We start from the raw sequence: 25,797 nt of genomic DNA, 5'->3' as shown, positions 1-25,797 counted from the left end.
CCATAACTAAAAAATAAAACCTAAGTATAGATAAAAGAACGTTTGATCTACCTGGGCGTATTGTTTTGCTACAACCCATCATCATGTGTGACTCTGCAGGTTAAGAGCTGTTGACCCTGTCCTACAGACAATATTAGAAAGTTATACTTCTACTGCACATCAAACCACTGGTAAACAGAGAGAACGAGTGAGCGAGCGAGAAACACAGAGAGAGAGAGAGAGAGAATGAGAGAGGCCCCTCTGGCACACACATTGTAACACCCCCCACCCCAGGCTCACTCACTAGCTCTCCAAACAGAGATTTCAATAGAGCCTTATCAGCCAGGCGGGTTAATGAGTAATATTTATTAGGGGACCTCTAATGGCTCTGGCATGCTTTTGGATCAAAGCCATTGGCTGGTTTCAAAACCGCTAATGAATTAACGCGAAAAACCCTTTGACTCTTTAAGACGTCCAAGTGTGGGTGGATGGATGGATGGATGTCCAAACAATTGCTTCATCTGAGGGTCATGAACATTTCTGCAGCAGAGTCAACACTCCAGCTGGGATGGCTGATGAAGGGAGCTGGTGGTTATCAGGAATAATGGCTTTAACACTACTGCTGAGATAGCGGGGAACATTCCTCCACTGCAGCTAGCAGCAGGGTGACTGACAAGAGATAATCTAAGTGGCAGTCATTCCAATCACAATGATTTATTGCCAAGAGGAATTACGGAGAGTTAAACAAAACACTATATTGCCACAAAATATGATAATAGCTGTAATTCCAGTGTTTCCAGTGGACACTTGAAGATAGACTGGAATGATCTGAGATTAGTGTTTATTGACCCAGTTTCCAATAACTGTGTTGGCAAAGTGTGCATTAGTGTCACCGAAGTCGAGCCCACACTAAAATGGGTTAGGAAACATGTGTTTGACAGTGGCGTGTCTCTATGTTTCTGAAAATAAAGACACAGATGTCTTCATAAAGAGTTGGGGTTTTTTTTGCATCCTTCCCGCGAACGTTTTGTTCTCCAACACAGCTTGATAACGTCAGAGCCACAGATGTCTTGCTTAGTGAGGACTGCGTCAATGGCAGGTGCTGCTCCAAGTAAACAGCATCAGCGAGTCAATCGCGTTTAATGCACTTTTGAGTATTGCTGTTGGGTTGAAGTGTCGGCCCAGCTGTGAGCTGCGTGTTCAGCTGGTTCTTGGCTGGGTTATCCGACTGCTTCATTTTTTGCCACATGGTTTTGGTCTCAGCTATCGGCTCCTTGAGTATCCTTTGAAGGCTACGTGGTTAGTCTGCTTGATCGTGAAAGGCCTGTATATGTCACATATGGATTCACTGTAGGCTAACTATTTAACTCATGTAGCTACTTGGTTGCTCTCAGGTAGATGCTTTCGGAGGACCTCGATCTGAAAAAGCATGGTCTTCACCGGCATTTTGGCCTTTCATCCAAAAGTCAAAACAGCCAGTAACAGATTTTTTTAAATCTAAAATTCCAGATTAAATATGGTTGGAAACATTATTCGTTTTGGGGATAGGGACTCACTTTAACATCTTTATTGATGTTCATATCTCAATGGAATTTCCTTTTACTCTGATCCTCCATAGGTTGGCGCAAATGATAAATCCCTAGCTACACATTAGCAAGACATCGGCAGATTGCTGTTGTTAATGTATACGCTGCTAGTCAATAGCCAGAGTAGCGTGGGCATTAACATAAACGTGCACGGCTAACACCGGGCGTAGTTAAGTCTAGGCTTAGGCTTGGTTGGTGAAACCCAGAAAAGGTCCGTTCCAAAGATTGGTCTTATCAAAGACCGACTTAGCAGTAACGACCAGGCTTAGTAAAGAGAAGCTGGTGCAACCCGCTCCAGAATCTCATTTTCTTTTTGACCTTGTGATTAGTGGTATCCAGGATGAACTCAGCCCGGACGCCGTTGTTCTCTGGACTGCGGTAGTCAAAGAGAGAGTTGGTGAGGTACGTCATGCCTTTGCTGCGTAGGCTGTCCCCACAGCTGAAGAACACTGCATCCTGCGGAGACGGGGAGATGAGGCAAGGAGAGGCTTTTCAGGGAATGGAAGGAATATTTAGGATCATTTCGAATGTCACAAACTACATAAAAGAACATCTTATCCAGAGGTATTTTCAAACTATTTCATATGAAGACCAAACCATAGGTGAACCCACAAATAAAAAGATACATAAGAAAACAATCATTAGCTAACATACAGCTGATGAAATACATTGATTTCAATTGAGCCCCAGAACGTTGCACTGCACATGAGCGGGTGGGTCCGGCTGCAGCTGACACAGTGGTGTATGTGGCAAACAGAGCATTACGGTGAATTACAGAGAGGCAGCTGGGTCTCTTCCATAAACAAACCAGACCACATCTCTACCTCCTTCTGAAAGCTCTCGGGAGCAATGGCGGTTGCGGGGAGATGGTTTGGGTAAAACTCATCTCTGTTCTGGGCTTTTTAAATTGAAATTCTTGATCCCTCGCACTCACGTTTTCCGCTTTTTGTTTTCATTTTTTTCCTCAAAGTTTCTCGAGCGGTCTTTACCTCATCGAGTCGGTTCATGTTTTCTTCAAAATCCCGTACTCCCATGATGCCTTTCAGGCAGAGTGCCCGGCAACCCACAAAGCCAATCTGACAATCGAAGAAGGGCTCCCCCATCATCAGCACCTGGAATAAAAAGCGGAGGAAGAAACTTTTGAGGCATTTTTTTATACTCCAGATTTATCCACCTGGACATGAAGAACAATGTGGAAGCTGGATAAACTCTGGAAACCCTTTCCTCCAGTGAGGAAAATAAAGAAAACAACAACCTGTACAGTTAGTGCTAGATTCAGAATCCTCTCCAACAGAAGCCCAGTAAAACCAGAACTGTGCGATAATTCACAGAAATTAATGTTAACCTTTTACATCGCGGTAAAATGTAACATTTGAAAAATAATGACAGTTCGGCACTCAATTTATTGTAAATATATATATATATATATTTATATATCACAAACAGGGTTCTCCACCATGACCGGTTTGAGGCCAAGTTGGTTTGCGGTGCTGCTGAGGGTTGTGGGCTCATTACTTTATGATAAAAAAAAGAGAAAAAGAGCAGCTTCCATTTTCCCTTGAGGGTGGTGTGTGAGTGTGTGGTAGCGGTCCAGCAGCCCCCGTAACCAGTAAAGGTTTACTTGTCTCTCCCTCACCCAGCAGACAACTAAACAGAGAGCAATCAAATAAAACTTTACGTTTCACCACACAATAATTACAAGGCCTAGTTTTCCCTGTTTTACTAGCCACCCCTTTGCCTTTCAACGCTCTCACTTTTGGTCCCAGTTCAGACTGCTCTCTCTCTCTCTCTCTCTCTCTCTCTCTCTCTCTCTCTCTCTCTCTCTCTCTCTCTCTCTCTCTCTCTCTCTCTCTCTCTCTCTCTCTCTCTCTCTCTCTCTCTCTCTCTCTCTCTCTCTCTCTCTCTCTCTCTCTCTCTCTTCCAGCAAAAGCATAAATTACAGAAATTGGAATTGGAAATCTTTCAGAATTTCTCACATCTGGTAAAGAGCTTAGGAGCAGAAAGCTCCTTTCCTGCTCCAACCAGGTAATCAGAGAAAAAGGTTTTTTAAATATTTTCGACGCCGAGGGGGAAACGCGGAAATGATCCGGAGTTGGGCCCGACTCAGACACGGATTCCTCTGTGTTCACAACAGGCCACGGATTAGTGACCTGGAGAGGCTTTTTAAAACTACTTAGGAAGAAAGTTAAGGGGAACCAAGGAGACACTCATAATAATATTGGAGGGTCAAAAGGGAATGTCAGCATGTGCCTGTCCAAGTTTGACCATGATTGGGAACAAGGTTGCAGATGTGAGAATTGGTAGATGGCAAATTATCACCAGAACAATCTGCTTGAGCTGAAAAGAATTAATGGTTGGGCCTGATGCTTATGGGAATAATAGTATTCCTCCTCATAATATTGTTTATAATCTGTCTACAATGATTGAAAATCTATATTAGGATACATTTTCACATTTGCCTCAATATCAATAAATACAAATCTGTTTTTAACATCTATAATTGACTTTGATTAACAAATGTTAAAATTGGTCAAAGTAGCTTCTCTCTGTTTATTTTTGGAATTTCTGTGAATAAATCAGCGAAAGGCTGTTATTACAATCAACATGTGTCTTTGGCCGACAGGCTAAAGCTGTAGCATCTTACATTACCTCAATAGTGATTCCCTCTTGCTCCAGGCAGAGCACCTCTCTGGACTTGACCTTCTGAGGGCTGTAGTAGCTGCTCTCTGACTGGGTCTCTGTCAGCTGGGACACAACACAGAGAGACAGATACCATTAAACATTTCCAAAGAGTAAGTCAGGATGAAATACATACATTATTTAGCAGTTTAAGCCATTTTGCCTTTGAGTTAATGACAGCAAAACAACAAAAAAAACAGTTTTGATTTAATCTGTGACAAAAAAAAGAAGTGAAACGCTTTCAACAAGGTGTCACAAAAAATCAAAGATTGTGAACTTTGAAAAGTGAAGCCTTTCCAACGTTTTCATTTGTGTTATTTATAAAGCTTTGTCACTTCCAAAAAAGTAGACTTTTAAAAATAATTTCATGTCATAAAAAGTGCAGTATTCAAATGAAAGGCGACTCAGTATGAGAGGCACCTCCAAATATTGGGAGACGACAAGGCAACGTTAAGCTTTGTTTGACAGAATAAGTACCGGTTTTGGCAATAATACGGATCTCAGAGAAATTCAACACTGAAACTGGAACTGATACAGTATGTCTCAGTGTGTGTGTGTGTGTGTGTCTGTGTGTCTGTGTGTGTGTGGGTGGTTGCGTGTGTACCCGCAATCCACCGCTGAAACAGATACATGATCTGAAAAATAAACAAAAGCTATGCGAGTCTTTGGATGTGAGGGGGCGACGAGGCCCCCGAAAATAATACTTAAAACCAGAAACAATAACATCCAAACAAGGACAGATGACATTTCTCTTAGATCAGAGGCTCTTGGGACGTTTGAACCGTTTTCTTTTTCCAAGTCTGGACCGAGGCCAAAGGCATTCATCAAACCACATGACAGTCGCTCCTCTCTGACTCTCGGGGAGGCCCCGCTCCGACTTTATTGGGGATGACAATCAGAACATGACGAAAGCACTCAGGATAGCGCGGGGGTACGCTGATAATGTGCGGTGATTGAAAGAACAGCATTCGCTCTGTGTGCATGGATGGGGTGGAGGCAGAGAGAGGGCTAGCTGAAGGGAGAGGGGCTGCAGAGCTGTGATGCTTCCGAGGTCGGTCGAAAAAGAAATGTGGCTGTCGAGCCCTAGCTGCGCAGGCCCTCGGTCCGCTCAACTTTTAGCACAGGAAGCAGGTGCAGTGCGAGGAGCAGCTGTGCCTTATTATCCCTACTGATGGAGCAGACTCTCTCACCCTCGCTCCCTTCCCCTGGTTCGATTCCGACAGGTTTAATCACGTGCGGGGGAACCGCTCCACCCCCAACCCCAGGTCCATGGGAGCGGCGGTGAGCAGGTCTAACTAAAGTTTTGCTCCATTTTTTTTTTTTTTTTGCGCATCGTAGCAACTGAACAGCTGCCGATCGGACAGACACCCAACAACTGCTCATCCAGTAAGAACAATAGGGGCCTGAAACAACACAGAAGCAGCGGAGCACCAACACACAGAGCTACTCCTGCCATCCCAGCTACCTCTCCTTGATTACACCTTGGACTCATCCAAAGGCTTCGGGAGTCCAACACAAATCAAATGAATCTTTACGAGGAGTCTTGGAAATGCTATGACGTTCGATCGGAGGGAGAATGTAACGCGATAGAAAAGTTGGACGCAGACTTGTTGTTGAAATAAACAATACCAAAACAAACAAAATATGACGTGACGTCTGGCGTGTGATGAGAGTTTGGCAGGTGTGCAAAACGTGAAAGAGCGGAACAAATGGTAAGCGCTGAACTATGCGTTATGTGTGTTAAAGTTATTCTAAGATCCTGCCAGGTTCTCTGATCAAACACATGGGTGTAATGGGTCAGCAATCTAAAAATACCTCTCTGATTTCATGTCCATGTCAAACGCTGGTGCCGGCAGCGGCTGCTCAGAGACGTGATATTCCCTCAAACTAAATACTTCCTCGTAGGAAAGAGACAAGAACGGTTCAGCTGTCTGCAATTACTCCAGACGGGAGGCAATTAATTGATTAAAAGAACTCAAACAATACAGGAACAATTTAAACGTTTTTAGAAAAGCACCGTGGTCTGTTTGGACTGAGACCTACCTCCCCTTCTCTCTCTCTCTCACACACACACACACACACACACACACACAGTAATGTGATCCCAAGTGCTTGAACCTGAGGGGAAACGCAGATGAATTCAAACTATTCGGAGTGAGCAGGCGGGATTAAAGTTTGGGATCCATTTCTGAATCGTCATCGCACCACGTATGATGTTTAAAACATTAACGTGACCCGAGACGTCAGTAAGCGGTTACACTACCCTCCCTTGTACCACACACCGAGACAAAGAGGACTGCGACTTCCGCGAGATCAAGCCCTTCTTTAAAACTCAAACTGAAAATCACCACAAAATAAGAAGCCGCAGCAACGGGGTGGGGAGAGGGAGTGAATAAGGGGGGAGAATAAAAACTATAATTGCTAACACAACGATACCTTAAACCAGGAAATTCTACATTTAATATCATTATATGCAGAATTTCCCCAAGAATTTCCTGACTTAACATGAAAGCTCGCTATAAAAAGTGGTTCCTCGTTTTGTATAAAACACACATTGAAGAAACGTACATTTTAATCGTTACTATTAATCCGTGCCTGTTTTCTGTTAATGTATTTTTGTTGACACTGTATATGTTGTATTAGTTTATCCAAAAATGCATTTAATGATTTTAAAAGCATATTTTAACCCTTAATCACATTCATACCATACGAAGTTCACAATTGTGGCAAATACTATAGTATTTATTTCATTTCGTTTTGATATCATGTTTTTCCTGGTTTTCCCCCATGACGTGATAACATTTTACACGTGGAAAAAAAACAGCCCTTGATCAGGTAATGGATTCATTGACATGCTGCATATATTTAGTGTTTTAATCAGTTGATTTACCTTGAAGGTAACAGAGGCTTTGGTGCAGTAGAAGCCGATAGAAACGATGGGGTCTTTGGGTGCGTGTTGCTGTGGGTTGGTGGGGATGCCTTCTGCCTCTCCCTGCTGGTAGAGGCCTTCCTCGTCTCCCTCCTCTAAGTCTACGATGGCTGGGACGAAGGACCAAGCCCAGGACACCCAACCCTGGTCTCCCTCTTCAGGACCCCCAGACTGCATGTAGAGGTCATGGCTGGAGTACTGGATAGCACCCTGGCTCTCTGTATCCACATCCATCCCTGAAGAAGAAAGAAGGCATAATTAGTTCAAACGCAGATGATTTTACTGTGCTGTACTTTAAATAGCGTCAGGGTTAGGATACTACTTTACTCCTATAAGGAGATTATTCAGACACTCCCCAACCTACAAAGAACTGGTACACACAAAGTAGACTTAATAATAAATGCATAATTATCCAATTACTCCAACCGATAAGTCAATTGGGAGAGGCAGGTTGTGAGAACAAACTGGCCAAACGGAGACCAAACAGTTGATAATAGAAGTGTTTGTGCCCAATGCAGCATGCTAAATTAATTTGTCCATGCCTTCGGGGTGGTTTAATACAAGCAAGATGTTACAGCTGTCAACTGAGCACACCAAAAAACACAGCAGAGACAAACAGTTTTACAGTAGTGCTGCCAATGCTCCAGCATGCAGGTGTGCACTGCATGACAGAGAGAGAGGAAGCCCCGTTCCAATGAAGGCCAAAGGGCACCGTCTGTCAGCCAGCATCCTGACAGAGGAGAGCCTTGACTGGGCCGCTGGATCACCGTGGTCAGGGCTGTCTGAGCTGGACCCGGCAGCGCAGGCCGCATCGACGAAGAATGCATGCAGCAGGAGGGAGGGGGGGGGGAGGGTCACATATTTGTTTAGCGGCCAACAGACTGAAATGGCGGCCTCGAGGGAGGCCGAGTAGCTCCGAGCCATCAGCGCAGTCCGTGCTTGGCGAGTACAGGTGACGGCTCGGAAGGGTCGACTGTGATTGGTTGTTGACGCGTAGACAGAAAGCGCACGGGGGGGGGGGGGGGGTCGACTTGAGCACCGGCTACTGTGAAGAACAGGTCTCACACTGGGGGGGAGAGGGTAATGTAGAAAGTGATGGGAGAGTGAGGGTGAGTGGAGGTAGGACTGCCCGCACAAACCAATGGTGTAAATGTGGGACAAAAGGGATACTAGAATAACTAAAGGGTTGTTAGAAGTGTGCCAACAAGCCCATTTACTGTTATCTTCCTCTCCGTCTCAGCACACTATTTTGTGGGGATCGCAGGTTCCCTTTTCCGAGCAACCCCGCGCGGCCTCCGATCTCGTCCCACCGCGTCCGTTTCCACGCATGTCGGAAGAGAGAGGAAACTGATGTCAATACGCAAGAATGTGAAATCCTGTTCCTCGCGGCCTCACGTCCCTCTATGAGAAAACAATAATTGTCCGTGAGGTCACAGCTTAGGAATCCCAGAGGCTAAGGCGGTGAAAATTATGACATATTTTAATTAAATATTTCACTTTGCGAATTGGCAGTTGGAAATCCCATGTTATGGCTTTTTATCCCCCCCACCCCCCCCAAAAAACAATCTCCCTGCTGGATTTTATCTCTCATTTCTCTTTTTCCCCCTTTTTTGCTTTCCCTCCGTGGAAGCCTTTGAGGTGTCAGTTCAACAAGTTAAGCTCTTTCGCTTCACGTCCCAGGCTGACGAGGCCTACGTTCCAATAGCGAGGCAATCAAAATAAAAGCACAATTACCAATCAAGTGATGAAAACAGAGCGGCTTAAGGAGACTTTGAAGTATTAATCCGAAAGACGGGAGTGAAAGAGTTCCCAGAGAGCGGTGTGGGTTGGCCAAAAAACGTATGCACTGTGACACACTGGATCGCCGTGACAGCGATCACAGCCAGACTGGAATCTTTCTCGTGGACATGTCCACAAGCAGAGCTCAGAAACGCTGTGTAATGGGATGTGTCAGGGTCATGGTTGGTTTCCATGAGCCCAAGGCCTCCAGGCAGCGGTGTATGTCTTTAGCTAGCGAGTGGCGGCTAGGAGTGGGCGTGTAAATGAGTGAGCAGCTGAGTGACATTGAAACGGTGGGAGGGGAGGAGTGAGAGCAGGCAGTGCCCACACAGGCCAGTAGATGTCCCTCCATGTTTATAGAGGGAGCGGTGCACTGCTTACCTGACCACTGAGTCAAGGCTATTCTGCTCCAGTCGCATCTGATCCAATATATCTGTCCTTTCACCACTTCCCCAACAGGTTATAATATAGTGCACACTCACTCCGGCGCACTGGCCGGCCTACTTTAATATAAAAGAACGGAACACATATCGAACATGTGTGTTGCATACGGTTTCAATTTAACACCGCGAGCGTGACATTAACATCAAAATGTTTTTTTAAATTCACTCAAGCGGTCCGTGGCAGGAGAATATATATAAAAAACGCTCTGCGAGACGAAAAAGCCGGTTCATCCACGGGTGTCCATTGACTCAACGTCTTCACGCCGGTATTAAAAGTGAGAAGATGATTAAAAAGGGGCCCCGTCACGTGGCATAAAGGGAGCCGCATGAGGTTTATAATGGGCAGATAGCCTGTGGCCTCTGGCTGATACCTTTGTGATGCTCCATTACATTCGATGGGCCTCTCAGAACTCTCAGGCTCTCCCACAGAGCTAATGCTAATACCTTACTGACATACGCTATTGGACAAACACACAAACAAATACACATATATACTATGCAGAGACACACACACACACATATTGCCACACTCCAGCAGTCCTCGGTTCATAATTCTTTACATGCTGGTTGAAACTGTACAGCGTATGGCGCCGTGACCAGCTGGTCCGCTCGAGCATGTTAGTCATCTGTGTTTGCAACCGCTGACATTTTTTACAGTGTTTCAACAGACTTTATTGAATTTCAGGCGGAGGGGAAAAGCTATCCCTCTGATCCCGACTGAAAAAAGGGGGTTGCTTTGGTTAGTGACACACGAGTGTCCCGCACCGTTCACCTATTAGGGCTATTCATTAATGAGACATTGGCTCTTACCTAAAAGAGAAGGAATCAAACAAACAACGTGCGGTCGCGGTGAATCATGGGCACATAAACACATCACAAGGCTTTTTCCACTTTGTTAATTGGCAAAAAGAAAAAAAAACACCTTCACATGGGGGAGGAATTAATATTAGGAGTAAGCAAGAGTAAAACAAATACACACACACACACACACAGAGAGAGAGAGGGCACTGGAGATTATCCAGCAAAGTCTCAACACAAACAGCCTATGGGAAATCAAAAGAATGTGATGAAGTACTATGTACGTTACCGGCATCATGTTCCAGCAATCATGTGACAATGATTGTATCCTACAAACTGCAGCCCACTAAAAATAAATATGCACGTAAGCCAAGTCGGTAACTGCAAGCGTCAACATGCATGAATGTTGTAGAACTCAGAACCCATCAATGGTGAAGTTCGCCGGTGGTGGTGAAGAGAAGGACGTTGTATTTTCTTTATTACAAATAATAAATCATCTGAGCTGTAATTCTGCTACTTTTATTAAAAGAATTCAGTTTTTATCTGAAATGAATACACTGAAACCATATGTTCCTGCACCAACACCTCCCAACAAACACACACCAAACATACCACACACACACACACACACACACACCTGCCCCCCCCTCCCTTCAGCTTCTTCACTCTGTCGATTACTTCCAGCATAACAAGATCTGGGGCCGCTCAGGTTCCAAGAGCTGGTCCCCTCTTGTATATTTTTGTGATGGGATACTAATTCATTCTCAGAGGCTCCGCATAGCAGTAGCATGACACCGACTCTTACATCTGGTATTGGACACTGAACTGGAAGCTGCGCCAACTAGCAGTAAAAGTTCCAGGCCAACAGGCAGGGAGCGAGTCAGAGGGAGTGAGCAAATGGGCTGCCTGCCTCCCCTCTGCCCACCACTTCCCATCTGCACCATAATCCGCTCCTGGTGCTACAGAGGCTGATGTAGCCCAGCGGGACCTGGGACCTGATACGGGTCTATTAGGCGGAGACGAGGATGAGCAGTCGGGGAGACATGAGATGGGCGTTTTCGGGAGTGAGGTAAGTATATAGAAATGTGTGTGTGTGTGTGTCTGTATGTGGTGTGTGCGTTTTGCTCAGCTCCTGGATGTGTGTGTGTGTGTGTGTGTGTGTGTGTGTGTGTGTGTGCGTGTGTGTGCAATTTCCCATCAGAGAAACAGAGATGGGTCTGTGTTTGATTCGTCCTTGTGTCTTCCCGTCATCCTCCTCTCGCCTGCCTCCAGCCACATGGGGGGAATCAGGCCTGACGACAACGGTCTGTGTTGAGTTACACGCTCCGGCTTTTGTTTGTGGAAAAAGCAGGAGGAGCGCAACACCACGGTCAAAGTGATGTTAAATGTCCCGTTTAGGAACAGCAGCAGCGCATTGGTCAGGCAGATGAAAGCGCTGTCTGGAGGAAAAGCTTCAAAACTCCGTGCACGGTCAGATGGCTCATTAACCACTTCCGAGCTTTCAACCACATTTTCTCTGAGAAATATGACTGCGACGACCATCTTGTAGGTGTACAAAAAGAAAAGAGCAAAAATGAAGTGACCTAACCTAATGTTCTTACATATGCAGATTCTAGCATCTGTTTGTCATTAGGTAGCTAATTCTACTGAAGGACATTTTTAAAGAAACTTGGCTCAGAACTTTTGAAAATATTCCAGATAAATAAAAGTAACCCAGAGGTTTTTTCCCCCCCCCGATGACAAAAAACTCACCAGGTAAAATTGCTCCAGCCTCCCTGACATGGACACTGCCCTCCTCTCCCTCGCCCTCTTTGTGTCCTCCGATTTCCCCATAGTAGAGAGCAATAATCAGCTCTAAAATGTGGATAAACATGGGCAGCTGCTGATCAGTAATAGACAACTTCAGGCTCTCCACCATGGTCTGGATCTGAGGAAACATGGAGAAGATCAAACTGTAAGTGATGTTAGTGTTTAGGTGATAATAAACATGTGCTTAATGTGAACAGGAATGTTTAATAAAAAAAAGGGTAGAGCTGTTCCAGGCCCTGTAAGAACTGTGTGGATCCCCCTCTGGCTATTTGGTGGATGCTGAGAGTTGCATGGGGAGGATGTCATTTCTGCTCCTGGTAAAAAAAGTGATGACTGACAGCTACAAACCACACAGTATGGCCTGTATGCAAGTAAAAGTACTGTATAGAGTAACCAGAAGGAAGTACATACAATTAAAACAATGTCAGGATAATAGAGGTACCCACATGATACATTAAATGTGTGTGTTTAATGTAAAGCGTTTCATTTAGTCAGAGGGGTTTGCATCATACATGTTGTCCAATAAATGTTAATAACAGAAGACACACTATTGCTAAACATGCTGTAACAGAAACAACTACTCTAGATGTGTGTTGACGGGACCCCATGAAAACCTCACTGAAGCTCACTGAACCACAACGCTGGTTACTGTACGGACTGTAGATAGAAAGGAGCCACATCTGCTTGTAAATGTGTAACCATGATGTAGCATCATAGTGGAAAGATGAACCAAACACAGCCACAGTAAATGTCAAGCCAGACTGTGCAAAAGATTAGAAAGGTCCTTTATTTTAAAGGCCCGGTTTAAGAGGTTAAAAATGCATCAGCAGAAGAAGAAAGGTTATTTTCTTCCATCAGAAATAATTAGCAAATTACAGATATTGTCAGTGGTTTCGTCCAAAAGCTGTTGCTTCATGACATGATTGTTATCTAGACTGGGGAGTTCTCAATTACATCAACATGGTTGACTAGTTCTTGAACATTGATTAACTTGGCCAAGATAGGAGGAGCATTTTATTCTCAAGTGCTGCTGTGACTGAAACAAAGTGCCATTTTTCAGATAAGCAGACCAAAATCTGCTGATAAAAGTCAAACCGAAATACTGATGGGATGACAATGACACAGCATTATTCGTAGCATTATCTTGCATTTTAGTGCAGGAAGTAAAAATCTTAGAAAAACAAACAGCTGTCTTCCATACGTATCCAGAAGAATGGACTTAGTCACTATCCTGTTATTGACTGGAGAGCAGAAGAATGCCAAATGTTGCTCTAACAACGGTGAGCTGCTATGACTAATTGAATCTTTTCCATCACTAGAATGTGTGACATGTTTGAACGATACATCAGATTTAAAACCCTTTTTTTGAGGGGAGAAGATCTTGGGCTGTGGGAAGATAATGGCGGTTACCGCTGCTCACTTTGATGACGGACGGAATCTTGTAATTGATGTTGTCGTAGGTGAAATGAAGACGCGTCCTGAAGGAGCATTTGTAAAGCAGCGGGTCCTGGTAAAACTCGATCTTGCCACTGGCGTTCCTCTTGTCCAAGCACACGGTACAGTCAGCAAAGTTGATCACTTTCCTAAGTACCAGCTCTGGAGCTGGAGAAAAAAAAAAAGAATTTAAAAAAATGAGCGAGTATAATTCAATTTGGTTTATTTTGTATAGCCCAAAATCAAAAATTATCCTCAGAGGGCTTTACAATCCGTACACATACGACATCCCTGACCTTTGACCTCACATCGGATCAGGAAAAACTCCCAAATAATAGAAAAAAACCTTTCACGGGTAAAAAAAAAAAAAAAGTTCAGTAGGGCAACAGAGGAGGATCCCTCTCCCCGGATGGACAGAAGCAATAGATGTCATGTGTACAGAACGAACAGAGTTACAACACATTCATGAATAATAAGTATCCCTCTGCATTGAACACATAACAGGTCAACACTAATCAAACATGTCTACATACATGCAGTAGAGGAATCATTAAACGCACACTAATACAAGCACACTCACACACACACACTAACGGAGGACACAGTCAATCCTCTTCAGAAGAATCAGGGGATGTGTGTAGGTGTGTGTGTGATCAGATTATCAATTGCCACTGACTCACTCATCGTTCCATGAAATATTTAATTTTCTGCAGTGCCAGTAACTACTGTTGTAACCACTACTCGCCTTACATGCTGGAATAGCCCCCCGCCCCTCACCCCATCCGTAACAAGAAAGAAAAACAGTGATAACAGTGACGGAAAATGACCACTCCATGATTCCTCTGTTGACATAGACTCCATGTGAAGAACCAGCCCTTTCTTCAACGTTATGATGGTAGTTCAAGTTTAAAATAATTGTAATTCTCTGGCAGTAACCTGAGAAACTGTCTGAGCTACTGGCTTCTAAACGCAATGGATGGACACCCTTTCCAGAGAAGGGTGAGTAGGCCTACAGTGTCGTCGCAGGGAATAAACACGGATTTGGAAGACTTTAAAAGTTGACCATTGTTGTGGAAAAGCCTAAGATGCCAGGTTGGCTGGCTAGTTAAAGAACAACTGGATTTCAAAGGAAAGCTGAGGCACTGTATACAGAACACAAATCAAAGGGTCCCGTTTAGTCTGTGGCTCTCTATGTTAAATGTCTGCTGCCAACACTACTCTACTGAAGACAGTCTAGATGGGATGGCAGCATCCACAAGTCATTAAAGTAAAAAAAATGGAACTAATAGGGATAGTTATTGGCATCGGGAGAAGGAGTAATGAGTGTCGCTCCCTCTGAACATGGCCCCGCAAAGGGTTGTACTTCTTGCTGTTCATTTACATGCGACATGCTGAGGTTTAAAATCCCCCACCTCGCTCATCTTTTGTGGTTTTAAATGTGAGTTTTTGTCAAAGCCTACAATCTGCATGGGACCTGCACCTGGTCCTATCAGACTGGGGAGACGGACTCCTCCGGGCATTTACACACAGAGCCATGACAGTTTAAACTTGTCTGAAACGTCAGTTTGACCTTAACTAACAAACTTAAACACTTACTGTAGTATATAGGTTCCCGTCTCACTGGATTTACTAGTTAATCCCACTATTGGGGGAATGTAAGCAGCCGTTGCTCACCAGCGATGTCCATGAAGGCCCTCTCCCACATATCGTCCACAGTGTAGCACTCCGCCGAGGTGATGTTGACCGACAGCACGATGTCGTCCTCCACGTACTTGAGGATCAGGTTGTTCACCACGATGTTCACGTTGTTCACCACGCGCCGTATCAGACTCTGCACGTAACCTGCAAACACATGAGGAACACCTTACAGTGCTTAACAAGATGCACAAAAAGCATACCGAGTTACAAATAGCTATGCACATAGTAGCCCACATTAGCATAAGCCTACTAATATACTGAGACAGCGTAAAAAAGAAAGTTAAATCCAGACCCACATTCCCTAAAAGTCTGGGCTCAATACTACTGACCCCTGCCGTCCTCATTGGCTCGTAAATAAGACGAGGGCCTGACATGTTATTTTTGCCTCGGTCTATTCCTCGGACACGTAAAGTGAAAAGAAGCTAAATATCCATAAGAAAACATTTGTAGTCCTCACCCTGCCTGGGCAGCTCTACAAATCCTGGGTGGATTTATGAATCTCCGAAGAGCTCTCCACTCAGATGCAAAAGTCCAGTTTAACCCAAAAGTATGCACACGGTGCCTTAAACGTATCCCTTCCAAGTCCGTTAAAACCAGAGGAGCCTGCGTGTTCGCGTCAACGGACGCACATTCATTGGATTAGCGTACACATCTTTATACATATTTATACGAGACAAGAGTTATTGTGAGGGCACCGTGGAACTACGGTATTGGGTCTTGACGAGAAGAAGAAGAAGAAGAAGAAAAAGAAAAAAAACAAGTGTGTGAAAACACACTTTATAGTGTGATGGCTGCAGTTTATGTCATCGCTTACCGTTTAAACTTTTGAATGAATAGAATGAGACAGGCACTTTTGAAGGTTTGTGGCGACGGAGAGTGAGGGCATGAGAAATCAATTTTGAACTAATGGAAAGAAGAAGAAAAAAAAGGATATTTTTATTTTGGTGGAGGCCGGCGGGCTTTGTGTGTTGAAGAGGCGGAGGGGGGGGGGGGGGGATGCAGCCCGATAGATTGGGTTTCAGCAGGGCTGGGGGAGCCATCCTGCAGTGTTACCGGTACCTCCTAATGGCCACAGTGACGCCCAGAAACAGAAGCTTCGCAGGAAAAACATACATGCTCAGGTCATTACTCAACCAAGTAAGAAAGAACTGAAAGTATTACAGACGGGGGAGTTTTGACCATAAAATATGAAAATATACAGCAATAAATCCTCCTAACCACAGGACCAATGGCATTATTCATTCCTCTCATGTACTGTTAAACACAGTCGCTACAAGTTAAAACATATAAACCTTTAATGCTTTTCCCTTATTTTCCAAACCAAATGTTTGTCTTCCTGTATCTACACGCCTGGCCCGGGGAAAAAACAGAACCCGATAATTGGGCCGAACTAAATGGTGCTGTTGATGAAAATATATTTATATGAATTGGTGAACTGTTCTGCCACTTGTGCGCAGGCCCGTCCGCGCATTAGCATAATCCAATTGACAAAAATCCTCATGAGTTCGCTGCCTGACCAAACAGAGTGGCAGGAAGGAGAGGATGACATAATACAAAACTCGACTCATAAACGCGATGTGTGTTCGTGACATTTGTGCGTGGCCCTGCATGCATGCATGTGCTTGACGGAGTCCGGGTGTGCGCCTGGCTGCTTTTCTTGCGTGCATGAATGTGGCCGTGTGAGCGTTCTGCGTGCGCCTCGCGGGTTCTGGGGTCAGTTGGAAAGCTGCCGTCGCACCTGCAGCCCAGGCAGTAAAACCGGGCACTTTACCTCCTGCCACTTCCCTCTCTGGATCTAATTTACCCGTGTCAAGAGTGTCTCTCTCCCTTTGCACTCTCTTACACTTGCTGTACCTCCTCTTGCCTCGCGCCAGAGTCCGGGGCCCCCAATCCCGTCTCTCTGTGAGCCATCGCGCCGCTCTGAACTTCTGTAAACAATTGACACAGCCAGCACCTGTGCCGCGGCCCGCAGGGAAAGAGCCCACTTAAAACTGTTCAACCATAAAATGACTGGAAAAACCAGCTCCTTTATGTGATCTCAGAACAGGCAAAGTACTCTCTTCTGTGCAATACAGGAAAGAAACACTATACTGTCCGTGCTCACCATTTTTCCTGCGTATGGAAAGTATTAGCAGCAATCAGCCATTCCAGTTATTAGCCATATAGAGGAAGATTGACAAGTCCATCAGACAATAAATGTACTGTAAGCTGGTCCTGCTGTGTTTCCCTGGAGTGTAATTAGTACGGTTAGCAATGTAGCCAAGATAACTCGTATAGTAGCTACTGTGGGACATAGCACCTTTAATGTGTTAAGGATACTTCACTAAATTAATCTATCAAATACAAGGTAGTACAAGGATGACTTAGTTCCACCATGGTAAGAAGCATTCAGGCCCATGGAAACACAGCAAGCCTATGTTATTACAAGGCCACTACCACCACTTGGTTATGCTAGCCTTTCGATTAGCTCCAGGGCCTCTCATAGTAACACTGTAGATTCAAAGAACCCAGTCATGCATGGTACGACAGGTCTCCAATACAGGAGAAAGCTCCAGCCTTTACCAGTATGAGATATTCCCTATCCATAAGTAGCATTTCTCAGTAATACCAGAACAGCTGCTGTATTGATTTATTTTTGAGCAAAGGCCCCGGTACCAGGACAGCAGTAGCACTGGACCTGGACCATTCTCTCAGGAGAGTGTTTGCATTTCAGCCCATGCAAATCTCAATCGCATACTTACACAACACAACCGTGCATGCATGCATGCACAATTCTTGGACAAACACAGAGCAACACAGTAAATCTAGATGTTAGGTTGTATGCATATATCCTAAACACGTCATGAAAAAAATAGCAAAAATGTTGGAGTGCACCTACTGTACATGAACACTGAACACATGTAACAATGAGCATTTTGGGTCAGGGTGGGAAACAACACTTCAACACGTGCACACAGCAGTTGTTATCTCAAGAAATTGGTCTGAGCACTATCCAACAAAATAAGAATGCTTGGGACAAGACAGACACCTCCGGCTCTGGAGAGTGAAGCCGATGCCAAAGTGCCTTAAACTTGCATTCTCTCTACTTACCACCAGGGGGCGACTCCTCTGGTTGTATAGAAGTATATGCTTCATGTGTTAAAGCTGCATTCTCTCTACTGACCACCAGGGGGCGACTCCTCTGTTGTATAGAAGTCTATGCTTCATGTGTTAAAGCTGCATTCTCTCTATTGACCACCAGGGGGCGACTCCTCTGTTGTACAGAAGTCTATGCTTCATGTGTTAAAGCTGCATTCTCTCTACTGACCACCAGGGGGGCGACTCCTCTGGTTGTATAGAAGTCTATGCTTCATGTGTTAAAGCTGCATTCTCTCTACTGACCACCAGGGGGAGACTCTCTGGTTGTATAGAAGTCTATGCTTCATGTGTTAAAGTTGAATTATCTCTACTGACCACCAGGGGGTGACTCCTCTGGTTGTATAGAAGTCTATGAGAAAATTACTCTCTCTTGATTTATTCCCTTAGTAAACATTGTAAACATGAGTTTATGGTCTCAATCTCTAGTTTCACGTCCGCATTCCAAATATGGTAACTTCCAGTAACCGGTTGCAAAAAATCAAGATGGCGACGGTCGTGATCCAAGATGGCGACGGGCAAAATGCAGAACTCGAGGCTTCATAACCACAAACCAGTTGGTGACGTCACAACGACTACGTCCACTTCTTATATACAGTCTATGGTTCGGACTGGAATTTGGACTCCATATTTTAAGACCAAGCTCCATGTATTAATTCAACAGAGAAAAATAGAAGAACTCAAATGTCCTCAAATGCTTCCGGTACTCCCAATGGAAAGGTTGATATAAAAACATTGGTGGATATCTATAAACGAGTCAAATGTTAACATTAACATGATGTTAACAGATGCAGAGAGTCCAATTTCATTCAAATATCTCAAATAATAAGTTATCACATGTGACAAGAAAGAATTTACCCAGAGAAAGTGTCAGACTGCAGGAGCACATCATACTCAATGCTAAGTGTCCTAATGCACTTGCAAATACGTGCCTCTTTAGTAGAGCTTTGAAATCTTGAGTAGAACTTTGATCCACCCGACTCACAGGTAGCAGGCTGAACCCGGACTGAAAGCGAGACCTGACACTTTTAAACCTCTTTGAACTCATAAAACAAAAAACACATTTCCAACAGTGTGAATAGGGCCAGAGCAGGATTCCCCTGGAACGGAGAAATGCGGTTCTCACAAACAGTGGCCGCTGGTCCCCCACAAGCAGCAGTAAACATAATCACTCACAGAATCGCCCAAGGTGGAAGCACTTGGTCTTTGGTCTTTGTGTGGCTACCAATCCCATGGCATATGAATTAACATCACTATTTTCCACCACAGGGAGAACAGGGAGGATAAATTCATTCAGCATGTGAGAGCTTAGGGCCAAATGACTGGGTAATTGCTGGTGGCTGCGTTTTAGTGTCGGCCGTGTTTTGTTTGGGTTGTTTTTGAAGAGCAGACGCAACGCCGACGGTTTGTCGACGTGGATGCTGATGAGGACCGCAAGACTGTCCGCTGGTCTGCGATGGTCTCAACCCGCACACGTCTACACACGGTGCGCCGCTCGCCTACTGACCCGTCCACACGCACACACACATCTGCCTGTGGCCATCATTTCCCTGAAGAGACCAGAACACAGATGTGATAATCACCTGTTTTCTAATATTTATATTCTAATAGTAATAATTGCATTACGAGCAAACGGGAGAGTCCATGTGGATCTCTGACGTGCCGCTTAGAACAAGCTCTTGACCTAAAGTCCCAGTTGATAGCAGAGCCATGTGTGCAGGACTTAGACCCTGAGATGTCTGTGGCACACAGTGGGATAGTTCAGGATATATTCTACGGCAGTCATCCACACCAGTGGACTATAACAAGGCTACAATAAGGTACTCACAACACCAGTGGTTCTTAGATGGGGGGGGTGCGTGAAGGCACTCCAGGTGGTATATTAAATATATATATATATATTTAAAATTAGCATCCATTCAAAAATCCTTGAAAAATATTTATTTCATAAATATTCAATAAAATATAAGTGTACGTTCAACTTAATTGTATACATTCTATATTAAATCAGACACTGATGGCACACAGCACTGTGTAATACATACTTGGCTGAAAGAATATTTCACAGCGGGGACATCGCTGAAAAAACACTGATTCTAGAGTAATGAATCAATGGCTACAAAAAATGCATGTGTCTGTGAGCTGTGTCCACACTTTCATAAAAACATCCTTAACTACATTAAAGACTCATGACAGGTTTGTTTTGTATCTCGTTCTTAGGAAAACATCCTCCGTCTGAGTCATAGCAGGTTAGTTTTACCCCATCTACCTTTTAACCTCCACCTTTTTAATTAGGACGGCTGGGATTACGGCGTTCATCTGTTTCCTTGCTGTTATTGAGGTGCTGCAACCTTTGACCTCAGAGTTGTCTCTACAGCCTGTAATGGGTTGAAACGAGGTCCACTGCTGGAGCAGTGTGCGCTTAATTTAACACAGATACACTCAAACACACACACACACACACACACACACACCTTGGGGGATCTGTTGGAAGCAGGCCCAAAGGGAGCTGCTGGTGTGTGAGGCACCCTGCTTTAACAGCTGGGGAGAGATATTATCTCATAACATCGGGCCTGGAAATAGATCCTCCCCAGATACAACCAGCCAGGAGTGTAGGTTCATACATTCACGCAGACTTGGGCTCTGGGAGTGAGCCTCATGGTTGGGAGTTAGACTGTGAACTTGCTCTTAAAAGCTCAAGACCGCCATCTCTCCCCGTTGTTTTTCTTCATTTGTTTTTCCCCTCTCTTAAAGCTGTATCTTTCCTTTACATTTGATGTGTTGTTCAAATCCCCTCTGCCACCTTGTTTCTCACCTTTGCTGCTTTCACTAGAATGTTTCCTGTGTTCGATTTTATGCGATTATTGAGGCTATGCATACAGTCTAATATAAAAGTCATAAATATCTTTCAAAGGCCATCATCCAGCCCCAATCAAACAAGGCCGTTCTTTGTGAGGTGTAGTAAAGTGGTGGAGTGAGGCAGGCATGGAATCCATGGCCCTGTAGGAGGCATGTGGTCAAGTGGCCTTGTTGATAAGAGCTATCACAGTGTGATAAATCACCCCCCCCCCCCCCCCCCCCCCCCCCCCCGCCCCCGCCCCCTGCACTCTCTGATTGATTTACACTGGTTAAAGATGCAGCGCATCCCAAAAATCATCGTTAAGTAATAGGTACTGTATAGGTAATACCTATATTTGAGTCTGAAGCAGACCTGCCGGCATTGGACTACAACAAGCCAGTGGGTTTTATTCCAAGTGTTTGGTCTCTTTAGCATTCTTAGTGGCCAAAAAGAAAGAGAAGAGAAAAAACTGGATTTCTCCAGAGTGTAACAGGTCCTAATCTCAGTCCTCATTCTGTGGCCCCAACCTCCCCCACAGAGCCTGCCCTGGTGGTCATTCTCCGAGCAGGGAGGCGGAGTAGCCTCGCTGGCCCCTAGGGCCATCACTCACCTGGGGGCAGGTCCGGGTCGCTCGGGGCAGCCTGCTGGAGGCGGCGGGGCTTGGCCACGGCCTTGGAGCTGTCTGAGACACTGCGACTGGTGGAGCTAGAGCCGCTCTCATGGTCATCCTGAGGAAGTGAACACAGGTTAGGATAGATATGTTCCATTATAACCACATTAAACCAATACTTCATTTAACTTTCAGGGCTTTTTTTGAATACTTTCTTCATAGCATTTACCATGTTATCGTGTCTGTGTTAATCGGGTTGCAGTCAGAGCAACCACACAGAATTACAAAAATGTTTGTGTTGATGGCTATTTCAATTTGCCCCAGCCAAAACAACAGTTGAATCCTTAAAGTTCCTTCCCTCGCCTCGTGGAACACACCTCCCTCCACACATGAGCTAGATCGCTTACCAAACAAAAGTCATTTAAACTCTAGTTATAGTGAACAATGTAACCAGTCTTATCTAACTGCCGTTAGATCCAATTATTGGTGTGCAAACTGTGCATATCAGATGAGAATCGTTTCTCCTGCGCGGCTGTGGGAGCAGGAGAAAGAAGAGTGATCAGTGATTACAACACCACTGTTTAGGAACCTTCCTCCCGTGCCCATTTAACAACCATCACCGTGGGCTCTACAAATAAACTCTGGTCTTTGGATGAGGGTGAAGGTCTCTCCTCCACAACAGCACATGTCATCTGCACTCACCGACCAGCGGCCTGTTAAGCCCAGGAATGTAAGTACGAGATCTCTGTGTGTGTGCGCGCGTGTGTGCGTGTGTGTGTGTGTGTGTGTGTATGTGTGTGTGTGTGTGTATGTGTGTGAGAATGACAAAGAAATGGACATCCCCTTCAGAGATGAGCCTGAAGATAAACAAAATCAGCCAAGATTTGGGGATGAGGAGGTTATTTATTGGTTCAGCTCGTAGTGCTCCAGACCCTGTGACTAAGACATGAGGGGCAATTAAAACAATAGGGGCACAAGGACAAAAGAGGACTGACAGCTAAGGACTTTTACTAGATTAGTGCAGGGGGTAGGCACAATTAAGCTTAGCAAATCCACAAAATACTCATATTTATATAGTAATATGTTTAATCACTCTCCTAAAGCTTCAAGCTGAAAAACAAGGCTCTCGTATCTGATGTCATCAAGTAACAAACCCTGGAGAAGCTCCATTACCAATAAAGAGAGAGACTTTGTGGACTTGTAAAAGTTCTACTAGCAGATTGTCACCTTCTCCAGAGGGTCTTGGTCCTGGTGTTTCCAAGTTTTAGCCGCGGCTCGCGGTCTTGTTTCCAAGTTCTAGGAGGAACTCGCATGTTCACAGCGTTTGAATCAGCTCATTAGCCCAACATTAAATGTGTCAAATCTGTTTATGCATCCAGACGACAAACGTTTGACAAATATAGAATCCAGCCAGCACTACTGTAAAAAAAACTAAACATGACTTCTCAATTTGGAGAACAGGGGAGAACGACCGATGACATCAACACCAGGACACAAAAGAACTACTATGACTATTATAGCAAGAGTTCTACTCCTCTACAACCGAACAAATACCTCATATTCATTGTCACAGTAGACATACGCCTGCAACAGAGGAAGGTAGAGAGAAAAGAAAGAAAATACATTAGCACTATTCGCCAAAAAAATGGTAGAAATCATTAAAAAAAAAAAAAAAAAGGTGGAGAGTTGAGTTAACCCCCCAGTATGGCATTGATTAGGGGTTACTGCAGCGCGGTAACCTTTTCACATTCAGCCCGGGCGCAGAGTTATTCAGACAATCCGGACAAAGACAGGGGCAATCACATGTGTTTGGCATTTAAACGAGGGATCAGAGTGTCTCGGGAGTCACCTCTTATCCACACCAATGTAAACACGGAAGGTGTCAAAACCAAATATGTGTGGCTGCTCGGTGCACGTCATCAGAGCACACTCGACGCGAGCAAATCAAAACGCACGACGAGTCACAGGCTGTACATCGTGTCTACGCATGTACCCCAACACAATAGAGAGAAAGAGAGAGAGAGGGAGAGAGAGAGAGAGAGGGGCGAGTATCCCCCCAATTGCCAAAAGAGACGAGAGAGGCTGTAGCAGAAATATTTACACTCGACATCAGTAGGGGCCTTTGCGGTAGGGCCGCACTACGCAGGCAGTTTTCTCCCCATCAGCGAGCGGTGGGAATTGGGAAACACAAGGGGAAGAATAATAAATACTTCATCAAGGCTCCAAAGAATAGAGTGATAGAAAAAAAATATGATGTAAATTGTGTTGCTCATTCTTCACACCTCATTTGGTAACTTGTCCTCACTTCTAACGCTGCAATTGCAATATTTAGAGATTTAGACAAGGTCGTTATAATGACACGTTGCTCACATGCGGAGGTGTTTAGTTTACATCACAATACATTACTCGAGCACATCACAATTAGAAACAGTCTCCTTCCCCTGCAGACTCTCGTATCTTTACCTAAAGGAATGCTGGGCCCTGCAGGCCAAGAGTACATTGAGTTCAACGGCTCAAACTGCCACTAAAGAACAAGACTGCCAAATTTGGAAGTAGCGCAATTAAGCGCTCAATGTCACCGTGGGCAGTGAGCAATTCTCCAGAGGGGAAAAATGCCTTTTCAGAGGGAAGCCCTGGGACAAATGAAGGCCGCCTCAGCTGCTGCCGGGTAAACCGATCCCTCCAATGCCACGGCAGGGCACAGGACGAGGAGGGAGGGAGGGATAGAGGAGGAGGGAAAGACAGGGGGGGGGGGTTGCTTCCCCTGCAGGCACGTCAACTCAGCTGTTGACCAAAGATGACGGTAGCAAGAAAAGAAAAAAAAGGGAAAAAGAGGGACAAGAGGCAAAGAGATAAGTGTGTGTGTGTGTGGGGGGGGGGGGGGACAAAGCGAGAGAAAGTGGAGACCAAAAGTAAGACTTGGAGACAATGAAACCGGAACAAAAAGGAAAAGGAAGGGAAAAAAGGAGCGGGTCCTGGCAGTGTGAGTGACAGGCAAGGGGGACCCCCTACTCAGAGGGTAAGTGGGCACCCATGGAGGGTTAGGGCACAGGAAGGCCAGGCCTGACCTCTGTCCCCCCGTGCAGACGTCTGGCTCAGTCAGGGACCGGGAGGCGGTGCATTGAGCCCGTCTGGAGGGTCGACCCTCATCGGAGCTGCTCAACACATTAGCCGAACCCCGCCACCACCTCCAGCTATTAAAAACAGCACCTCTGCAGACACTGTCACAGTCGTACTAGTACAAACAAACAAGCTACAACTCTCAGACACCAGAAACCAGTCAAGTCTCGACTGCCACAGGCCACGTCATGCGTGTCTAAAATGTGACTGTAAAACTTTGAAAGAAATTAATAAATACAAATATGTTTGGCAAAGTGGACTATTTCAGGTCACAGCAGGCAGAAATGTGAACAGCGTGATGATACCCAATAGGACGCAATAACAGACGTTGTAAAAATGCCATTTAATTCTAAATGCATGTTTTCCGGGCTTCTGTTTAAACCGTTTCAAAAAGAAGTTTAACGTACACTTTCAAATCATTTTCGCCCACTGGAAACAGTGTATACATTACTCAGTGTAAAGTGTGCGGGGGGAAAACAGAATAATGGCTGTACTGCTATTTCTTGCCATTTGAGGCTTTTCACTTTGACATCTGTTGGCCTCGAACGAAAACAAAATTGCTAGTTTGTTTTTATTCCCATCGTACATTTCTTGAAAAATAAAATATGACATTTTCTTCTTTTTTCCTCCACAAATTACAAAGCAATTTTTCAATTTCAGTTGAACACACAGGGGGAAAAAAAAAAACATCTGTTGGCAGAGATTAGCAGTCGACTACCCCGCATGCCTGCAACCGCCTGATCTTCGAAACCCAAACATTTTTAAAACTGGTCAATTTCACACAGTTTCAGCAGATTAATGGCTGCACGCCGAGGACCATTGCTGGATAAACACGCTCTTTGTTATTGTTGTTTTTTCCTCTGCAGGTTGCTGAGCGAACTCATGCTGACATCAAAGCAGCAGGCCTGGAGATTGGAGGCCAGGCCGTGGAGGGCGAACGCCTATGGAGTGAGAAAATA

General features: G+C 44.9%; 1 protein-coding gene across 1 annotated transcript in view; it reads right to left on the bottom strand.

The window, feature by feature from the left end:
* The window catches only part of LOC117727940 (vacuolar protein sorting-associated protein 13B-like), a 305,167-nt gene that overhangs the window by 261,160 nt on the left and 18,210 nt on the right, over nt 1-25,797 (bottom strand). The window contains exons 4-11 of the mRNA XM_034528491.1: nt 21,719-21,836; nt 15,111-15,278; nt 13,423-13,604; nt 11,946-12,120; nt 7,135-7,409; nt 4,215-4,310; nt 2,555-2,677; nt 1,884-2,021 (exon numbers count right to left, since the gene is read on the bottom strand). Coding sequence (XP_034384382.1) covers nt 1,884-2,021; nt 2,555-2,677; nt 4,215-4,310; nt 7,135-7,409; nt 11,946-12,120; nt 13,423-13,604; nt 15,111-15,278; nt 21,719-21,836 — 1,275 coding nt within the window. The remainder of the gene's footprint in view (nt 1-1,883; nt 2,022-2,554; nt 2,678-4,214; nt 4,311-7,134; nt 7,410-11,945; nt 12,121-13,422; nt 13,605-15,110; nt 15,279-21,718; nt 21,837-25,797) is intronic.

Source organism: Cyclopterus lumpus, chromosome 25 (assembly GCF_009769545.1).
Source record: "Cyclopterus lumpus isolate fCycLum1 chromosome 25, fCycLum1.pri, whole genome shotgun sequence".
NCBI classification, from domain to species: domain Eukaryota; kingdom Metazoa; phylum Chordata; class Actinopteri; order Perciformes; family Cyclopteridae; genus Cyclopterus; species Cyclopterus lumpus.
Note: the sequence above shows the minus strand (reverse complement) of the source record. Positions and strands in the feature narration are given on the sequence as shown.